Here is a 21,156-nt window from a genome sequence, read left to right as displayed (position 1 = left end):
AATGAGGAGACCTTTACAGAATTAAAGGCAAAACATAAATCAAAAGGGCTGATACTATCAGCAATTTAAGCACCAATAAAATATTTATACATAACAGAGAGAAGAAAAGTTAAATGTGTCACAACACAAAGTAACCTACTCAAAGAACATTAAATGACACGCTGAAGAAATTTATTATATAAAAAACCCTATGATAAATAATATAATTGAACAAACTCTTCTTTTCCAGCTTCAAAAATCTATACAAGTTAATAATTCACAAAAACAGACTTTACCTGAAACTTGAGAAATCCACTATAAGAAAGGTAGAGAATGCTGCATAACCAAAATCCAGTAGAGTTTTCATTGTGGGGTGGAGAATGTGCAAGTTGGAAAGGATTTGATTTTTTGCTTGGATAAAACTGTTATGCCATGGTCTAGAAAAATCCAGGCCTCTGGAAAAAAAAAACCCAACAACTAAAATAAACAAACAAAAAAAAGTGAAGAGCGCAAGCAATACTTGAATAAAACATTCTTACATATAAAAAGTAGTATTAAAAAGCTTATTCCCTAACATGAATAGTTATTTAAGTGCCATACACATATCCTCAATATGATGCAATGGAAGCCATAAAGATACTCTGTCTGATCAACCATGTTTTATACTCCAGAGTATTTTCAGATGACCTGCTCTTCTTGAAGCTCTTTCAATGTAAACTTCTCACTTCACCAACTGCTAACAGGAAGCATTTATCATCAATATTTAGATGGCACACATTCTGATGCTTCAGCAAATTGTGCAATTCGGGTAATTATATTCTGTCTACCTGAATTCCTCTTCTGTTTTAGGAGAGCATAATAGCCTTTCCTTCGGTCTCAAGGTTTCACCTCATAACACCAAAATCATATGAAACCTTGGCACTAGATGCAGTTTTAGCATGTTAAAGTACTGTACAATGCTGCTGTCTGCCAGTAAACTGCCCCATACACACACACTTCATTCCAGAGGTGGCTGCAATACGACTTTAGTGCCTGGGCACTTGGAGGCAGAATTCTCATTTGCAGTCATTAGTGCTACTCTATGTAACTGTAACAACAGTAATAAAACACTGTCAGTGCTAAAACTTTGTAAAGCATTCAGATGTAAGATGTTCGAATGTAAAATCCTCTACAGACAGAAAAAAAGACCTCATTAAGGGACTCCAGAATTAATATTGTGCCATAACTCTGTTCGTGCAGCTCAACAAGAATTTCACTTGTGCAACTGAGTGTGTTTTTCCAGTGGGTTATTTGCTAATTTAATCCACTCACAGAGGTGATAAAGGCAAAGGTGCCTCCTCTTCGTCTTCAAGTCCTTTTACATCTGGTTTAATAAGAACATTTCGCACTAGGAAAAAAGAAATAATATATGAACGTTAGAAGAAAATTAAGCCATATTCAACAGGCACTGTACTTCCTCAGTCTTTCTCCAGGTTGAACAAAGCACAAAGTAGGATGGGAAGGTAACTGTATCATGCAAGTCTTCAAAACACATTCTCCCAAAGGTAACTCAAAATCACAGCTTCTGTGAAATATCTATACAGATTCAGGTGGCTTAATTCCTCCCTGCAAGGAGCAGGGAGTTGGACTCGATGATCCTTATGGGTCCCTTCCAACTCGGGATATTCTATGATTCTAAGTATTTATGGCAACTTTGTTTAATATAATTATAGTGGGATACTATAATTATCCCACTGATGACATTACGAAGAAGTTAGTCCCATGTTAAATTGTATATTTTTTTAATCTGCATTTTTAAAAAGATCAGCCATCCACCAAAATATTGACAAAATTTGGCTCAATTTCTGATTTCAGATACTATAAGTGTAAATAAAAAAGACATTAATACATGATTTCAAGGGAATACACTTTCAAGATTCCAGTTCATGACTCTCTTAAAGTTTAAAAATCAAAGTGACTTGTACGAGTGATATCTGAAAACAGCTAATTATCTTTGCAGATTTTTATTGCGAGCTTCCTCATGCATAGAAAGCAGCATCAGAAAACTTATGGATGTGCTTGTGGATGAACAGCTTAAAAAAAGCTGCTGTTCCTGAAGAGGCAAAAAAAAAGAATGACTAGTACATAAAAAGTTTCTGCTTTCTGTAGTAGAAAACAGTGATACATTCTTGCATCAAATTAACTAAACAGGTTAAAAACTTAATGAAATAAGGTCATCAGCAATCAACCTTTTTCTCATGAAGTTTACAGCTGCCTTTGTCTTTGCTTGAACTATACCTTCGGCTGGTTGACTTTTTACTAGTCCAAATAAAATCAGCAAGTTTTGCCTTAAACATTAGAGCCAATACACATTTGATAAGGCAGAAAAAGAGAAATCAGTGGTTAATTACAAAGATCACACTTGGTTGAAAGAACAATCTAGAAAAATTATTTTCAGTGGGAGAACATGAAACAGCTTATAATATATATATATACACACATTAACATTAATATTAGTACTGTGTAGTTTCTGGTACTTACCCACACATCTTCTCATGCTCATTTCATAATCCCTTATTATCTCCCCTAAAAGCTTTTCAGCTAACAGCTCTCTATCTTTGCCTTCCTTAAGCGACTGTGGCACCAACGTGAGCACAGACATTAGCCACTGCTGCTGAATGGGAACCACCGGATTACTTTGCACGCACTTCTTCATAAAGAGATAGTTTGTCTGAAAGGACAATATTGTCAGAGGTCTAATAATTGGCTATGTAAATATTTTTGCGTTAGGCTTGACAATCAAGTCTCTTTTTATTCACCATTTCTTATACTTAAGGGCAGGTCACATAATCTAATCTTATCAGCATTCACTGACTAGTATGCTAAAAGCTACTCTACGGTTGGTAAAATGGTCTGTCTGTCTCAATGCTTAAATACAAAATATTGTACTTTTTAGTATGGCATTTTTCTTGGTTCTCTGCTGAAGTTTACGGCTGACAATAAAACGGCTCAAGGTTCCTGTTACTGTTCTTCGGACAAGCATTTTTCTGGCAAAAAGTATGCACGAATGGGGGGGGCTGGCCAAAGAAATAGGCATTTATGCTTTTGAGTCATAGCTTCGTTACAAAATAAAAAGGGATCTGAATTTCTATAGTCTTCAGAATGAGTTTACCTAACTCTGCTAGGAAAAATAGATGTTCCCTTAAGCTACTTAATATAAATATTTCAGTGATAATTTGAGTTTGAAGTGGCTCTCAAAGATAAAGTCTTATTTTAAAAGCTATACAAACACTCCAGGATATGTACATGTTCTTCAGATGAGTTGAACAATGTCAAAGCCTACTTTTTGTACAGACTAAAGTACAATCTATGACCTCAACTGAAAATATCCTGAAGCCTGTTAGAATTTTTTCTAAGTAATGATCTTTGCTAAGGTTTAGATCAAAACTTAAATTACTGATGGACATACTTTCTGTAATAGAAAAATACTTTCCTTCTATTGGACCACAAGAAAAGATTCCTATTTTGCTTCCTATTCCATTTTTCCCCAACAAGACTACTGAAAAAGCTTCTTCTGATTAACCACCATTAATTCCACATAACATACTCAACTCCTCTGAATAGAGACCATTCACTCTTCTACTCTAAAAAAGCAGAAGAAAGAATTTAACTCACTCTTCGTTGCTTTTGCTCACTGTTCATCTGTATAAAAAGGAACAGAAAATTGTAATGTATTAAGAACATATAAACAAAAAAGAAAATCAGAAATATAAAATTTAACAAATATTATTCCTAAATAAAGACTTTATTCTGTAGATATACAGGAAGAATCAATTTCAGTGGGACTACTTGAGCATATAAATACATTTATGAATTACTAAGGATTGAGATAAGTATCTTTAAGTAAATACTAAGAAGTAAGAGGCATAAATGCCCCAATAACAAAGAATAAAACAGGCAACAGTTAAAATATTAAAGAAATACTTTCTCACAGTGGAGGGCAGTTCCGGGATAGGAGGTACAGGATCTCTGTGATATTTTTCTTCCATGTATATGTGATAGACTTTCAAAGCTCGATCAATTCTAAAGTAAAACATAATCAGAAGTGTAGAAAAACTACAAACAATATATTAAAAATAATGCTATCATTTTAATTGATGCAACCTGTTTTTTCATGTTTACCAACTCTTTAATCACTAAAAGGTAAGGCTGCCTTTGCATACTCTGTCTTCTCTTACATAAAGAGCCACGTTTATCTTGACCACAATCACAATATATACATGCCTTGATTCACCTCATCCAATTGCCCAATGCTCCTGTTAGGATATCTTACTTCTCCTCAAACAACTACAACAGATCTTGTCCAACTGTATTACGGAAAAAAGAAAAAAAAAAAGAAAAAAAAAAAACAGAAAAAGTGCAGAACAAAACTCCTAAAGCTTTTTTTAAGACCAGCTCTTTTTTACTGCCTGCGGTTATAAATTGCTAAATAACTATTAGAAAACTTTACATGGTTAATGTTGGCTTGTCCTGCTGACCTTAAGCATTAAAATATTTCAGTCCATCCTTTTAGGATACAGTCTGTACATATCTTGCAAAGAATATTTCAGCCTTATCTCAATATAACTCAGCTAAAAACTCCCAAGTGGAAGTTAGATTGCCAATTTCAAGTATACACTCAAATCATTACTTCATGGGACTTTATTTAAAAGACAGTTCACTTTGTACAAAAATGTAACTGAATCAAATGTTCCAGCAGACTATTCACTGTTTGTCAGATGGCTGGTCAGCCGTCATCTTACTGCACCGGAAGTTATCACCACAACATAGTTGACGTTTTCAGCATACTGAACACCTGCATTCTAAAAACTGCACTCTGCTACTGCAGGTGTCATTGAAAGGTCAGGATTTACTTTCCAAGAGCTAAAATTAAAAGACTTCTTGTTTATCAGATTTGTATTATAACAGTCTTTAAACTATTAAAAGAACGGAAACATCTTTCTCTACTTTTAACTTCTGTATGGATTAACTGCTTTCTATAACTGACTGTTGCTACTATTACGAAAAGAAAAAAGAAAAGAAAAGAAAAGAAAAGAAAAGAAAAGAAAAAGAAAAGAAAAGAAAAGAAAAGAAAAGAAAAGAAAAGAAAAGAAAAGAAAAGAAAAGAAAAGAAAAGAAAAGAAAAGAAAAGAAAAGAAAAGAAAAGAAAAGAAAAGAAAAGAAAAGAAAAGAAAAGAAAAGGAGGCACCCCCCACCCCCCCCCACTTATCTATGGCACAAATCAGATTCCCTTTTGTGACCAATTCTTCTCAGACTTCGATCCTGCAACTTAGTTTTATACCGCTGCCTAGCACCAACGAAGCCAACAATTTGGGACACACACAAGTATTTTTCGAGAAAAAACAACCTGTAATACTTGGCCACTTAAAAATTTAGCCACTGAAGTGGAACATCAATTGCATAGGAATTAGTTAAGTAACTGGTTACCATCACCAAATCTAGTCACAGCAAATGGAATCACTAAAAACCCACACCAACAAAAATAAAGTTATTGATATCAGTGACAATATCTAAAATGGATTAAATCAAGACTGTATATAGGTCTTTAATTTCTATTTCTTCTTCTGAAGGCCAAACCAGTTTTTTTCTGTGCTTTTTAATCCTGTCAAATATCATTAGATTTCCTTACCTTTTTAATCTTTTACATGAAAAAGCAAGTTGCCAGATATTTCATAATATTACTATAAACAATGCAACCTTAGCCCACATAATCCTCTCATATTTATGCCAAGATAATCAACATGTCTAGGGGTTCTTCAGTAAGTTCCTGAAAATAAATGTAGGTATTTCAGGAATAAATTTCTATTGAAACAATAAAATAAAGAACCTAATTTTCTATTAGACCTACAACAATTACATGAAAGCAACCTTTTCCTATTGTCTTTCCTCCTTTGCAAATGAAAATCTGGAAAGACAATTTTATGTGACTTTACCAGTCATCTTGGCAGCTGTGCTCCTCTGGCAGCGACACAGATTACTAAACTCAGCTGCAAATGGATTAAGATAGTGACAAAGAAGTCTGTTAGAAGTAGACCCACGTTTGGATCATTCATACAAAAGCAAGCAAGTAATCCAGACTTTGATTCTCTTTGAAAAAGGTTTTCATAAAGAGAAAGGATTTTTTTCAGTCTATCATAAACAACATTCAAAATGTGAAGGTCACTTTCTCCTCCCAACTCACCCCAACAAACATACCTCAAGCAGATTTTGGGTGCTGTAAAAGAAAAAGTGTCAGAGATCGCATCAAATGTTCTTTTATTATTAATGATTTTAGATGGAAAGTGTTCAGCACTGCAACAGTGACACCAAAAACCTCTAAAATTAACAAACATCATTATTATTGCTCAGATGCCAAACGTGCAATGTTTCTTTCATTTGAATTTCAACATTTCTTGAATTATATGAAACTCACAGTAACTGATTAAGCATCTTTTGCTGTTCATTGCATCTTCGGTATGTCAGTAGTTTATTCTGTAATGGTGACATATCAGATGTGACTGACGAAGGTAAAACAGTGGGAAGAAACGAAGTTCTCAAAGTCTTTTTATTGGAAGGTGCTCCATCTGAGTGTGGCATCTAAAACCATAACAAAACCAAGATTCTAGAATACAATCAATCCTGTCCAGAAAGCAGTTTAACAGATGCATGTATGAAGTTGAATGTACATAAGACTAAAATGAGGTAGCCTTAGGAATTTCCACAATTTAGGTATGAAAGTTTAGCTTTCAGAAAGCAGAAAAATACTGTATATGCTAAAATGGCAAACTTCAACGGAAAGTGCATACATATAAAGTCTGTAATAGTAAAAAACGATGGTGCAGTTCTATTAACTCAAGATTAGCACATTGCATAAAAGTAAAGTTCTGTTACAAATCTCTTTAAGTGCTAATCTACCAGCTGTACACAGCACAGAAGACACCAGAAAAGCAGCCTACTAAACCCCCCGGCAGACTGCACCAGACTGGCCCTGTTCTGGGCACATTTCCTGTTCTGATGGGGCCTGAGACAGCGTTGTGGTTCCTGTGGCTTCAGTAGGTGACTACCTACTCCCTTCTTGTCTAGTCACTGAAAAAAAGTTACTGCCCCATTAAGTCCACCCATGCTAGATAACACAGAACAAATTCAGGCAAGGGTGGCCTCTAAAGTTCTGAGGAAAAAAAATGCCCCAAAGCATCCTTGATGTTTGGTATTATTGTGAAGATAAAGCTGCAGCAATTTTTCAAATATGAGATCCTAGAACTCTACTGAAGTGAGAGGCAGTCCTTAACAGAAAAGAAGCAAAATCATAATGACATCAACATAGACTTATTGATTCACCACAATGTCAAACAAATGGGAGCAAAATTATGAGAAAGTTATTCTTTAGACACTATGTCACCGTTGAAGAGAGACAAAGTGCAGGAAATTATCAAGAAAGCATTTATATAAAAACAGCACCCTATTCTTCTTTTCATGTTTCTCAAGGAACAAAAGAATTAAGCTTATTTTCTAAGTGCAAAGTAGTCATTAAAAGTTCTATTCCATATGTGGAAAGGTTAAGAAACCGCATGATCATCTTGTAAAAAGCAGTGTAAAATTGGAGAGTATTCAGAAGTAATTTTGTGATGCTGAAAGTCTTGTGGTGAACTTAGCGGGCTGCTTGAGAACTCTATGTTGCATATAAACATATATTCCATCAACAGACCCTAGTGACAGTGTTTCATGTATTTACCTAAGGCAGAGCAGGGCACAATTTCAACTGCCTGTCTGGAAGTGTTTATCTGAGCTACCAGAACAAGTGCTTCTGTAAATACCAAGCAGGTGCTTGACACTACCTTACTCTTTTAAGCTGTAGCAACTCTGGGATCTCTAGATAATATTCACTTACAGTATGCCAAGGTGTGCATCTTCAGAAGCAAGGCTAAATTGAGCAAAGACTAAACGGAGATTACTAAAACGGGAGAGGCAAGCAAGCGGTTAATGTGGCTGAGGGGATGCGGCTAAACCTTGGCTTGTGGATGCAGATTCCCAATGAAAAGAAGGCTTGCAATTTGGGGCTTCAAGCTAAGCAGACGGGAGTTTTGGTTATGACCACAGTTGTGGGTAGTTGGGCTGCGCAACAGGGAAGTGGAGACAGGTACGGGTTTGAAATAAGAATCCTAGTCTGGGGGCAGGATGAGTATGCGGAACAGATAATTGGGTAACCACAGTTAAAGATACTTGGCAACCGAAGTTTGATAGTCGCCTCATATAAAGACAGAAAAATAGAAAAAAAGAAGGAAAATAAAGAAAAAAACCTTTCGTGTGAGTGGGCTCAGGGTCACTAAAAGACTATCCTTCTATAGCGGCTTAAGTCTTGCTTGTGGCTGAGCACGGCTATCCCAAAAGATTGACGGTAGGGTTCCCCTGGAAACACGATACACAAACTCACAACTGTATTTCAACAGTTTCTCACAGGGGAGCAAAAAGTCAAAGCTACCTCCTAAATGGGTGGTATGTCCTAGAAATTAATTAAAACGGGTGGTGGTGGAGGCATCTAAAGAAAGAAAGCTCTGCTAAAGAGAGCCGAGACGGTATTACGTTTTCCTGGCGCTCCCTCAGCCGAGCAGGGCCCGGGGACACAGCCCCGTCGCTGTGGAGGGAAGACCAGCATCAACCCCTGCGACCGCCCCAGCCCCACGGAGAGCCATCCCGCCGCCCACGCCGCCCTCACCTCTCCCGCTGCCGCGGTCCCGGGGCGGGCGCCGGGCAGGACGGCGGCGCGGAGGCGACTCAGGACAACAACTCGGTTGCCACGGAGCCGAGGGCGGGCGGCGGCGGCCGCCAGCGGAAGAGGCGAGGCGCGGCCAGCGGGGCCCGGCACCGTGCGGGTCTCTGACGTCGGGAGAGCGGGTCTTCTCGGTGGCTGTCCCGGGACACGCTTGCCCACCTACGGCCCCAACGCCGTCTGCCCTCCCTGGCGCCATTTCAAACGCCAGAGACACCCCCGCGGTTTCCAGGCCACCTCAGCGTAGCAAATTAGCGCCCGCACCGCTAACCCCCCGGAGCGCCCTTCGCACCTGTGGGCATTAACCACGGCCCTTCTCAGCTCCCCGGTGCCTTGCGTACACCACCGTTAATTTCACGGCCAGACCGCTAACCGTGTCCCTGCTGCTCTCAGAGCAGACTTCTCCCTTGAAAATACAGCAGCACGCTGCCCTTAAACGGGAGTTGTGCCTGCCTAGATCGCTGCTGTTAACAAGGTGCACCTGCCCAAAACAGAAGGCTCATTCAACGCCTATTTGTTCACAGAAAGGGTGTTTGTACAATACCAGACTACTAATATACCCTTGTGATTAGAAAAAAAAAAAAAAAGAAGCAGAGACTTGGAAAAATCTTACGTTAAATTTCCTAGTCTGCCACAGGGCTTAATATAGCCTAAGCAAGTCAGTAAGTCTCTTTGCTCCAGTGTTCTGCCTGCAGAAAGCAGATAAAAACCTTCCTGTTCCAGATCACAGCAAGAATGCTTAGGAAATTGTAATACCCTCACACATCAGATAGCTGTTGCTAAGCTTCTACATTTTGTAAAACTATAAATGGAAATTCTAAGAAATTCCAGAGATTTACTACCCACTCGCCCACATTTGACAAAGAGACTTTAAAATCCTGATTTTGTATTTGTGTGGGCAGAGCCCCATGAGCAGAGACTGCAAGAACAGCTGGAGAGAATTTTAAATCCATTTTCAAAAGTCCTGGGCACCTTCCTAACACATTTTCACAGCCCAGGGCTATTCAGTTTGAAGTTTCAATCCAGACATGAAATGTTTTCTCACAAACAGAAAACAAACCCAAACCCTTGATATCAAGAGATTTATCCATAAGCAGTTTGCACCCATTTGCGCATTTTGTGGGAAACCAACCCCCTTTTCGGACAGCCGTTTGCCCGGTGGACATGACAGCCTTCCTGAGGAGACGGGATTATCGCTGCCGAGGGAGCAACACCCGCTGCTTCTCCAGGCAGTCTCACTTACACCGTACGTGCGGGTTAATCCCTGAAAAAGGGGCCAAGAACACACGAAAGAGAGGAAAGCCACCGCGGGGACGGCATTTCAGTCACGGCGAGGCGCTAACGCTCCCGCCCGCCGCCCAAAGCGACGCAGCGCGCCCTCGCGCATCTCTCCTCCCCCGGGCGCCCTGCCCTGCCCCGCCCCTTCGTCGGGCGCGAGCAGTGACGGTTGGGAGCGCCGCTCCGCCCAGCCGCGTGGACGAGGCCGCGCGCGGCTCGTCGTTTCCGGGCGCGCCTCTCGGAAGCGGGCGAGCCGCGGCGCCGGCTCCATGTGGCGCAGGCTGCGCTCCGCCCTCCGGAGGCTCCGCGGCTCGCCCGCCGCCTTCCTCGCCGGTGGCGGCCGCCTGCTCGCCGCCCGCGGCGCCATGGAGCGGGCCGTGGTGCGGTGCGTGCCTTCCGAGCCCAAGCTGAGCCTGCGGTTCGTGCTCCCCGACGGCAGCGCCAAGCACATGCAGCGGGACCAGGCGGAGCCGCTGGGCCGGGCGCTGGCCCGCATCGCCACCAACGCCGCCAAGGGCCACGCCAAGGCGGCGAAGAAGAGCAAGAAGGCGCGGGCGGAGGGCGGCCCAGCGGGGGAAGCGGCGGCGGCGGTGGCGCCGGCCGTGCGGCTCTTCTCCCGCGACGGGGAGGCGGTGGCTGAGGAGGTGCCCAACGCGGCGGCCTGGCTGGACGGCGCCGTGCTGCAGATCGGGGAGGCGCAGTACCGCGTGGAGCGCAACCCGCCGGCGCTCACCGAGCTCCAGCTGCCGCGCTCGCTCCTGGCCGGCTTCCCCGTGTGCCCCAAGGTGAGCGCCGAGTTCGCCGCGCCGCAGCACTGCCTCTTCCGCTGGTACCGCGAGCGGCGGCCCGCGGCCGGCGGGGAGGCGGCGGCGGCGGGTGACGACGGCCCGGCCTGGGTGGAGGTGGCCGCCGAGCGCGTCTTCACGCCCTCCAACGCGCTGGTGGGGCTGCGGCTGAAGCTGCGGTGCACGCCCGGGGACGGAACGCAGCGCTACGGGCCGCCCCGCGAGGTGGAGAGCAGCGGCCCGGTGGAGGCCGGCCCCGGCGCCTGCACCTTCGACTCCCGGCACCTCTACACCAAGAAGGTCTGCGGCGAGGGCTCCGTTCGCGCCGTCTCCTACAACATCCTGGCCGACACCTACGCCCAGACGGAGTTCTCCCGCACCGTGCTCTACCCCTACTGCGCTCCCTACGCCCTGGAGCTCGACTACCGGCAGAACCTCCTCAAGAAGGAGCTGGCGGGCTACAGCGCCGACCTCATCTGCTTGCAAGAAGTGGATAAGTCCGTCTTCGTGGACAGCTTGGCTCCAGCCCTAGATGCTTTTGGACTCGAAGGGCTCTTCAAGATCAAGGAGAAGCAGCACGAAGGCCTGGCCACTTTCTACCGCAGGGACAAGTTCAGCCTCCTCAGCCAGCACGACATAACTTTCAGCGAAGCCCTGCTCTCGGACCCACTGCACAAGGAGTTGTGTGATAAGCTGGCCAAGTACCCCTTGGTGCAGGAGAAGGTGCTGCAGAGGTCATCTGTGCTGCAGGTATCAGGTTTTACATGCGTTCTTCCTCTTTCCCCTCTCGTCCTCCCACTGTCTCCAGGCAGGTGCAGCCATGCTAGGTTTGTTGAGCGTCAAACCACAGGAGAAGGGACGTGAAGGATTAACAATCTGAAGCATAGACAGAACAGTGGTATGTTTTCTGTTAGCTAGGGTAATGAATAGAGCAGAAGAGCAACTTAGGAACAAGAACAAAACATTGAGACTTTACTGAACTGGATATATGGAACTACCAAAATTTGCTAAAAAAAGCAAAAGGATTTTCTTTGTTTTAAGATGAAGACAGCTGTTGAGATTCTGGGCCAGGTATCGATTCCTGGTTGGTGGTATTGGCTGCTAAGTTTTTCACTACTTACTCTCATATGTCAGAATATGTATTTCATAAAACTTTAAATCTTGTAAATCAGTTCTAAATGAGATTAAGTTAATTTAGCTTGCTTTAATAATGCCACTTTAGGAAGTGACAGTAGGGAGACAAAGTTGGACAGGTTTGTGAGCTTGTTGATGCCAGTGGGTCTGCCGGCAGAGCTATTGTGTAAGTACAAATGTGTAAGACAGGTCTGTGTCAGGAATTTCAGAAACACTCATTGGTACAAGTTTCGTACTCGTGGACTGAGTAGGACTAACAAGCTTTCCTTGATAACTGCAATCACCTCTAAATTTACGTTCAGTTTAACAACTATGCAATGCTACAGTTTGCTTGCTAAAACCAGATATATAGCTCCAATTCTGTTGCAGAGGTGGGAGAATAGACAATAAAAGTAGTTAAAAATGGTACAGCATTAGCAACATCTTATGAAAAAATATGGAATGAAGGAGAAAATACGGCCAAACCAGACACTTATGGACAAAAGAACATTTGTCAAATACTTGGATGTAGTGGCAATATATTGGCTGATACCCAGACCTGATATAGAAGATAAATAGGCTCAACTTAGGAGCTGTACTGTTCATTAGTTAAAAGCATCAGATTCTTTGAACTGGATTGCCATAAAGGCATAAGCTAACTATTGCATTTTAAAAAATGTATAACCTGTCTATTTAATACTTACCAAAGATTGCTTTTTCTCTTGAAGGTTTCAGTTCTTCAGTCTACAACTGATCCTTCCAGGAAGATTTGTGTAGCTAATACCCACCTATACTGGCACCCAAAAGGTAATTTTGTCATGTTCCTGTATGTAGAATAACTGGGTTTGTAAAGGTTTTTGTCCTTCCTAGGGAGAATGGATTTCCCCCCATTCTTTTGCAGCTATAACTTTTTCTTCTGGAACTGAGGGTTTCCTGCCTTGCTTCTTACCTAGATGAACCAAGTCAGGCTGCTAGGTCTGTTTGTTTATTTATTTTCCTTAGAGTAAGATTGTTCTAGTCTGCCTGGGAGTTAGTAGAATACAGCTGAAAGCAAGGCAAGTCATGTTACACACAATTCACCCAAAGAGTAGACCATAAAATATAGCTAGCTTTGTGTGTGCTCATGGCTTCCCAATCTTATTGTACCTGAAGGAGCTATATTGGGGTACTGCCAGGAGGGCAACCAGATTGGGCTACAGAAGCTTTTAGAAGAGATTCTCCTCTTTTAAACTAGTTTTCTTGTGGTTCTGTGCCTTTCAGGAACATTATTAGGATGGTTGCCACGAAATGGAAAGCTGCTGTAATATGGGTGTTTAAGGTTCAGAGTTCTTGCACGTGCGAGTTTAAATTAAAACATTGTCTGCCTCTCTAAAACTTTCATAGTCACAAACTTCAAAGGCTTCTTTATTTATGAAAACTATTCTAAAATGTAGTGCACACTAAATTTAAAATGAGATTGCTGTTTCAGAGCTATACATGATACATGCTTAAATGAGCAACATGGAAAATTCCTCCAATGCTACTGTGAAGTATTTAAAGTAATATGTTTTTATGTTCTTAGGTGGCAACATCCGTCTCATCCAAATCGCTGTAGCCTTGTCTCACATCAAGCATGTAGCATGTGACTTGTATCCTAGTATACCAGTCGTATTCTGTGGAGATTTTAATAGTACACCATCATCTGGAACTTACAGTTTTATTAACAGTGGTGGCATTGCTGAAGATCACGAAGACTGGGTCTCAAACGGTGAAGAAGAAAGGTGCAATATGCCTCTAAGCCATCCTTTCAAACTGCTAAGTGCTTGCGGCGAACCTGCTTATACAAACTACGTTGGTGGGTTTCATGGATGTCTGGACTACATTTTCATTGACAAAAGTGCTCTAGAGGTTGAACAGGTCATTCCATTGCCCAGTCATGAAGAAGTAACAACCCATCAGGCTTTGCCAAGTGTTTCACATCCTTCTGATCATATAGCACTAATATGTGACTTAAAGTGGAAATAGATCAGCTCTTGCATGGTGCTTTTGGGGGTTTTCAAACAAGAAATTTAATTTACTGCTGGGGAACTGAGGTTACACCCTGGCTTGTATGCTACTAAAAGGAAAGTCAGAATGATTACTGAAAATTTCATGTGTTTAATGGTTCTACTGAATATTATCACACTGTTCAGAATATTTGCATGACAACTTTTCCCTTGCCTTTTTATATGCTAATAGGAAAAATATATTTAAGACAGGGGGTTTTGAAAATTGGATTATCATATACCTTTTTATTGGTGTTTTTAAAGGATTAAGAATTATTTTGTTAAAGATATGAATTTAATCTGATTTATAAGATGGTGTACAAACTAAACCCTGCTTAATTCAGAACCAAACACAGAACCTGAAAACAAATGGATTTAGTTGATTCAACCTCATTGTAATTACTGTCATGACAATTTTTTTAAAGTAAGTTCAGAAATTGTTTTGTTCACTTACATTACTGTGTCCCAATTTTTTAGTAAGTGGCACGAACAATGTACTTGTACCTACTACCTTCTGAAAAGATGTTATTTAATTATCAGTGAATAGACTGTCAACAATCAACCATGTTAAATTCAAGGTTATAACTGATTTGGAAGCATTCTGCTTGCCCACTTAATATGGGTAATTAGGGTAACTTCAGCACCTGGTAAAACTGGACTACATATATAGGTAGCATCTACTTTGAGCATCTGTTCCTTCTGTTGTTTATAGTCATTGGCAATAAAAGAAATACTAAAGTTTAGGACAGCCAGTTCTGGATAGGAGGGAGCTTTTTAACAATATGATCTGTTTTCAGGTAGGGGGAGAACACAGAATAGTTATGTGGTGCATTAGCTATCTGTGCCTGAATCTTTAAAAAGAAACACAAGTGACTTGCAAACCTTTATCGCAATTGTTCTATTTTGTTCCTCTATTGCATAGAGAAGACCTGAATTTTTAATAGTGTTTTTACCCACATTTTTTCCTTCTAGAAATAGTCTAATCTTCCCTATTTTGTAGGAGATAATTTGGATGTGGGGAAATGTATTGTATCTGTACCTTCATTGAATGTCTTGGAGGGGTTTGAATCATTTAACCAGCTTCTTTCCCTGCATCATTAGTCCATGTGAAACAAACAGCATTTGAAAACCATTTCACTAGATCTCCCTCTTTCACGTAATAAAGTTCCCTTTCAATTGTCTGTCACTGTTGTAAATTGATTTTTTTGTAATTCCTGGTATCTTTCATGGTAAAACAGGTCTGCCCAGGCTGATAAAAGCTGTGTACCCTATACTTGCACTACTAATCACCTCCACTGCATTCTGGTGGACTGTAGGTTATAGCTGTTTATATACTACTAAAAATAGGCAGTCGCTTTCAAGTAGCATATTGCTGGGGGTTGTTTGTCCTGTCTCTTGCCATAGTACCTGCTATACTATGAAGGGTGGTGTTTTGCAGAAGCTTGTAGACATCTACTCTTTAGCCTTTTCTATGTTATTACCAGTAAAATTACTACTGGTTTTTGTTACTGTAGTATCTGAGCATGTAACAAGTTGATGCTGATAACCAACTGCACTAGTAAAGCCAACAGGCAGGTTTAGCGTCAGAGGTCATACAAGGCTAAAAAGATGCAGGCCCATAAATCTCAAAACATGTCTCAAACGACATGAGAAGACAAATCTCATGAACTGTCCAGAACTTTGTTACCAACTCTGCACATAAAAACACAGGTAAATGGAAATTGACGAAAGGACTGTTCCACTAATACGCAAGTTTGTAGAAGCCTGTGTTACTAAAGATCTCATGTAAATGTCCTTTGCAAGTAGCTTTTTTCAGCAATGTTGAGTAGTTAACCTTCCATCTTCCTCTCATCCCAACCTCTCTTACCTGATCCTGCTCTACCACCTCTGAATTCTGGCTACTTGTTCCTGCTCATGCCACACCAAGCTAAAATAGGGAAGTGATCTAGCTAAAAATACAGGTCCTGTAATTTTCTCAACTGTATTTTGATTTTAGTGGGTCATTATATCCTGAGCTGATTCACCATAACGCCTCTTGTGCCCAAAGAGCAAGATACAGGCTTGGAGGGGGGAATAAGTGATCAAGGCCTGGAGCAAGGCATTCACTTGCAGCAGATCTGCCACAAAACATAACACAAGACCTCATTGAAAGAGCGGTCATTTAGTGTAACAGGCTTTGTCAGGCTTATATGTAAACCTTCAGATTTAAATTTTTGCTAAGTCAGCATTTTAGCTAAGCCAAATGGTAGCTAAGGGCCTGCGAATAAAAAATGGAAATAGAACAGGGAATGTGGCAATAAAAGTGGCAATGAATGACATTAGATCATTGCAACAGTGATGGACAGTACTCACCCTGTAAAATTGGACCTTAAAATATTTTGGGTGGGTCCTTGATCAGTTACTGTTCTCTTATAGTCTAAAGTACAGCATAATTCAGTCTTGCATGAGTTGAAGGTGATGTCTGTACTCTTCTAGGCTTCAAAGTTGATTATAAAAGTATCAGTGATTCATAACTAAACTTCAGGATACAGGAGTGAGGAGAAAATCTTGCAAACAGAGTGGAGGCTGTAAACCTCATATCGGCGCAAAGCATATTTACCAATTTAGTAAATGAGGGAAAGCTTACACCTGAAGATGGAACATTTGCTAGCATATGGCATCTTAAAGGGCAGAAAAATTAACTGGAAGATCTGTTCATTAACACCTTGGAAAAACACTGAAAATTACTACATTACAGTTGAGTCAGAGGCCTTCTACAATTTGCCAGCTGTGAAAAAACTGAGGGGAAAAAAAACCCAAAAAACAAACTCCACTGATTAATGCAGGCTTGTAGACTGGCAAGAGAAATGTCTCAGTCACTTAGAGTAGTAAGATTGCAATTGTTAAGTTTGGAAGTTAAATTATATTACTTACTTAGGCTAACTGAGCTCCCTTTATAACTTTAAAAAAACATTCTTTTTCTCCTTTTTAAGTACCGATCCATTACAACTGGGTTACTTTGTCTTCTTTTCCAAAACCAAAACATTAAAAATCTGTAACTTCTCTATAGTACCAGAAGATGGAGCTGCTCAGAGAATAGACTTGCCTGGTATTCTGCCTCCCTTCCAAGAAACAGCAGGTCCCTCTCATTCCCTGTATTGGTACTTGGGTTGCTGCTTCTGTCTCCTTGCAGACCAAGGAGAGGGAGAGCACAGGAAAGCTGGCATCTGCAGGAAGCAAGCGGTAAGGGAAAAACACGGCACTGGAACAGGCCCAGTAAAGTTAGATGGCCCTTGCACATGGCAGATAATCCTTTAATACCTTCAGGAGGAAATTCAGCCCCATGAGCTACTGCTGGAGATTGTCCAATCCAAGTATCCCTTGTTTAATTAGTAAAATGCAGCAGCACAGGCTGACTGCCAATAGCAGCAATGTGTTAGGAACCAGTTAGACATTTCTGGAGTGAGAATGCAGCACTAGGGTCTAGGGTAGGAAAAAGTCACAATTCAGAAGAATTGTGATTTTTCTGCGGGGTGAAAAGCAACCCTTAGGTACACCTTTGGCCCATATCCCCCATGCTCCCAAGCTATATTTATATCTATGTGAGGCAATACATGGTGCTTCCTACTCCACATAATGTAATTTTAGTTCCCGTTTTAGCTCTCCCTACACATCTGGACCTTGCACAGCAATTAATTCTTCCTCTCTAAATCACCTCTAGAGCCCAGATTTGTAGAAGCCCCATGAAGCTTGTCACCATTTTATTTCATAAACCTAAACTCACCTGTGTTCCTCTTCCAGCAATTGGAATGCTCAATATCCTTCAAATCAAAAAATTGGGCAAGATTCTCTTTGTATCTTTTCAAGTGTGTGTGGTGTTTTTTGTTTTTGGTTTTTTTTGTGTTACTCTAGTAGACCAGCCACTAAGGAAAAAGGGAAAAAGGAACATCTCACTTTGCTTTCTAATCGACTTTCCCATCTCTGATGCAGTAAACTCAAGAGAGGCAGCACTGCTCCAGCATTTGCTCTGACTAGCTGTTGTCTCGGGAGGGAGGAGTTTCTTCTTTCACACTGGCTCCTACTGGGGACAAACATGTCACTCACAAGAACATTACTAGAACTAAGAGCACTGAAAGACTGGCCTTCTGGAGGTAATAGATACTTGCCTAGTTTTTGGGTTGTTCTAGTTATTGTGAAATGTAGTTTACCTGTGTATTTGGTATGTACAAAAAACAACCAAGTTCTGCCAGATCCTTCAGACTGGTCTGGCAACTTGAAACTCATAGTATTTTTTCCCTGACCTTGTCCATTCCAGACAAAGGGGTCTTAGCCACCTGTGACAGTACTTGAATCCTTACACATCAGTTATTTCTTGTATCACTGCTATTTTTGAAGGGACTAATTCAAGCGTTCGGTAAAATGCCTTTTATGTATCATGATAAAGCAAACAACGCACAGTATGATTGAGAGGAGGAGGAAGAAAAGGAAGAAGAAAAATGGTACAAGAAAAGGGGAAAAAATACCCAATATGCTAAGGAGTCAGATCTTTCAACACCTCAAATTAACTGTTTAGTTGCCTCGTTTCTCACATTCCTAGCATCAAAAAAATTGTTCCAAGACTTTAAACTCCCACCCAGTAAGAGGAAGAGCCCTAAACAGTTCAGTTTTCCTAGAATTTGCATCAGATCCCTTAACAGAACCTGATGCTTTTAAAAATTTTTCTGCACAATGCAGAACACATTCAGTAGCTAAGCTTTATTCATAGGTCCAACCGCAGCACATCAAATGTCATTTCTTACACAAGTCCCCTGTCAATACAGTTCTTGACAAGGGCAGGAAAGACACACTGGGACAAGATGATGTGCAAAGTTTCATCATATTGCACTCAAATTGCCTTTGGCCAGACCTTAGTATAAAGATTATGCATATGAGCAAGGGACTGCAAACTGGGCTCTGAATTTGCCATTACTGGCAAAACCCTAAACCACTTTTTACACAAGCTAGGTCATTGCTGTAAGCGCCCTTGTAGCACTCCATTGCCTCCAGTACATTGTTTTACTGGTGTATGTTGAAAACACTGAGAACAAACCAAGCAAGTAGAAATGCTTATAGCATTCGTTGCTAATTCCCGATGCGTTTAGAATCAATTTTTGTTCTGCTTGCAAACAATCGAACCAAAGTCTGCAGATTATCTACAAAACAGCTGCAGAACAAGTTCTAGATTATGTTGTTCACAAAGCCTTTTTTTTAAAACAACAACAACAAATATCCACTACTATTTATGTTGTAAGATTAAGTGATCAGGTTAGTTACATGTGAGAAAAACAAAACAACCCTTTTGCACTGGTCTGTATGTAGATCTAAATATTCATGCAAAGCTATTCTCTGAATGTTGGAAAAAATGAAAAGCCAATCATGCATGTACTGACAATACAAGGAATAAATTGTGTCAGCATGGCCAAATAAAAGAAAAAACACTCATTCTTCAGTGTTTTGCCTCTATAGTTAAGCTGGCCATCTGATACACTGAAATTAAAACTCTTGTATACAAGCATTACTAGACTGACTCCCCAGTGCAGAAGAACTTACCTGTTGTTTGAATATAGGGGTTGATGCTACACAATGAAAAATTTCAGCTACTGGAACTCAGGATTTCCTGTCATTACAGGAATGAGGAGCAAATTTTTAGCAGTCTTGTGCCTGTCCAAGATTTTTAACTTCTGGGACAACAGCTCAGTTCAGGTATTTGACTTGTGATAGGGAAATGACAAAGTTAGTATCTAAATTCTAACAGACGTGACAAAATTGGATCTTCATGGGAATTTCATCTGCCTCTGGAGAGCATGGGCTGTATTACACGTTTTTACTGATACACAACATATATAGGTCACTGTTACAATTGCTTTAGCCAGAAAATAACAATTTTAAAGAATGCCAAAAAGCAAAAAAAGTATTTTTACCTATCTACAATGTCTTAAAGTGACAGTCAGTGCCTTCACAGCAGAAGAGTTGTACTGTGTTCAGGTAAGATGACTAGCATACAAATTATCATTTTGGTCAGTTTAAAGTGTCACTGCCACAGCTAATGAATTTACTGACGGATAGCCATATTAATGGAATATGATACAGATTTCAACACTGCATGTGATCCTGACACTAAAAGCAGTAAGGCACCATAATAAAAAAAACTCATTAGGACTAAGTTTGTTCTTGTACTAGCAGACAAGCACTAGCTACAAAAGTAGCACTAACTCCAAATGAAAAAGAAAGCCACCGAGATTTCAGCTCACAGCAACAGCCAGTAAGAATATGCATAATAAACTACTTCATGTTTGTTATCTGAAGAGAAGACGGCTTTCTAAGCACATGCACCAACCCCAGGGACTGCTGCTTAGAATCAAGAACACGTAATCTAGACTGTACCTTGAAAATGTTAAGAGAATTGAGAACAGTTGATGAGAACGTAATAACCTGAGAGAAAGTTTATTTACTTCTGTCAATTGTGACATTATTCCACAGCCCATGAAGTGTCATCCCTTCCACAGCTTAATATTGCTATGAATAAACTGCGTAACAGAGACCTTGCTTCCAAGATTGTAACTTTACAGAGTACTAAGGGCAAATATCATTTTAGTAACAGCAGTCAAGTGTGATCTTATCTATTTACAGGAAGATTTAAGTACTTGCTTCAGTTCCTCTCTATGCTCTGATTAACACTACAGTGACTACTCAATTACACCCAAGAATTTTTTTGACTTTGTCTTACTACACTTCAGCGTAAGCTGCAGCCTTAACCCCTCATGCTACTCCATCACTCTTAAATAAGGCTCAAGATCTTTACTACTTTCGGACTTTGACTTTGGGAAATGACTCATTTTATAGCAGAATTACAACCTACTGGTACTCAAAGCCAAGCATGGTGACTCTTTGAAATACGAACTTCTATACACATGCTGTAACTCAAAAGCACAGCGGCTAAACAGAGCTCACCTAAACCTGAGTATTTTATTACTTAAAAGCTTTTGAAATAATTAAAACAAGGAAATCTTCATCTCTACCAAACAGAATGTTTCCTTCAAGATAATAGGCCTAATCTGTTTCTAAGTATCTGCTTTTTTATTTAAAGTCTACCTCTAACTTCTTCCGTGGAAGAAGAGATGGTATTTTATGTGTCACAAGCATTGTTTCATTTTAACCTATTGGGACTACCAAT

At 40.7% G+C, this 21,156-nt stretch overlaps 2 protein-coding genes across 2 annotated transcripts in view; one reads left to right on the top strand and one right to left on the bottom strand.

Moving 5' to 3' along the window:
- DNAH12 (dynein axonemal heavy chain 12) overlaps positions 1–8,736 on the bottom strand; it is a 73,300-nt gene extending 64,564 nt beyond the window's left edge. The window contains exons 1-7 of the mRNA XM_050904490.1: positions 8,711–8,736; positions 6,431–6,594; positions 3,951–4,041; positions 3,634–3,660; positions 2,500–2,689; positions 1,291–1,366; positions 276–434 (exon numbers count right to left, since the gene is read on the bottom strand). Of these exons, the coding sequence (XP_050760447.1) occupies positions 276–434; positions 1,291–1,366; positions 2,500–2,689; positions 3,634–3,660; positions 3,951–4,041; positions 6,431–6,594 (707 nt within the window). The 5' untranslated portion in view covers positions 8,711–8,736. The remainder of the gene's footprint in view (positions 1–275; positions 435–1,290; positions 1,367–2,499; positions 2,690–3,633; positions 3,661–3,950; positions 4,042–6,430; positions 6,595–8,710) is intronic.
- A 1,575-nt stretch (positions 8,737–10,311) lies between these two features.
- On the top strand, positions 10,312–15,145 carry PDE12 (phosphodiesterase 12). The gene is made up of 3 exons (XM_050904592.1): positions 10,312–11,577; positions 12,669–12,747; positions 13,502–15,145. The coding sequence occupies exons 1-3, from the start codon at positions 10,312–10,314 to the stop codon at positions 13,942–13,944; spliced, it is 1,788 nt and encodes a 595-aa protein (XP_050760549.1). The 3' UTR covers positions 13,945–15,145.
- Positions 15,146–21,156: the final 6,011 nt, after the last annotated feature.

The sequence above is a fragment of the Gymnogyps californianus genome, chromosome 13 (genome assembly GCF_018139145.2).
Source record: "Gymnogyps californianus isolate 813 chromosome 13, ASM1813914v2, whole genome shotgun sequence".
NCBI classification, from domain to species: Eukaryota; Metazoa; Chordata; class Aves; order Accipitriformes; family Cathartidae; genus Gymnogyps; species Gymnogyps californianus.
Note: the sequence above shows the minus strand (reverse complement) of the source record. Positions and strands in the feature narration are given on the sequence as shown.

Excerpts from the sequence above, each read along its gene's own strand:
- PDE12 (XM_050904592.1), top strand. The coding sequence starts at position 10,312 with ATGTGGCGCAGGCTGCGCTCCGCCCTCCGGAGGCTCCGCGGCTCGCCC. Across the intron at positions 11,578-12,668 it reads AGAGGTCATCTGTGCTGCAG|GTTTCAGTTCTTCAGTCTAC; the intron begins GTATCAGGTTTT and ends TTTCTCTTGAAG. Across the intron at positions 12,748-13,501 it reads CCTATACTGGCACCCAAAAG|GTGGCAACATCCGTCTCATC; the intron begins GTAATTTTGTCA and ends TTATGTTCTTAG.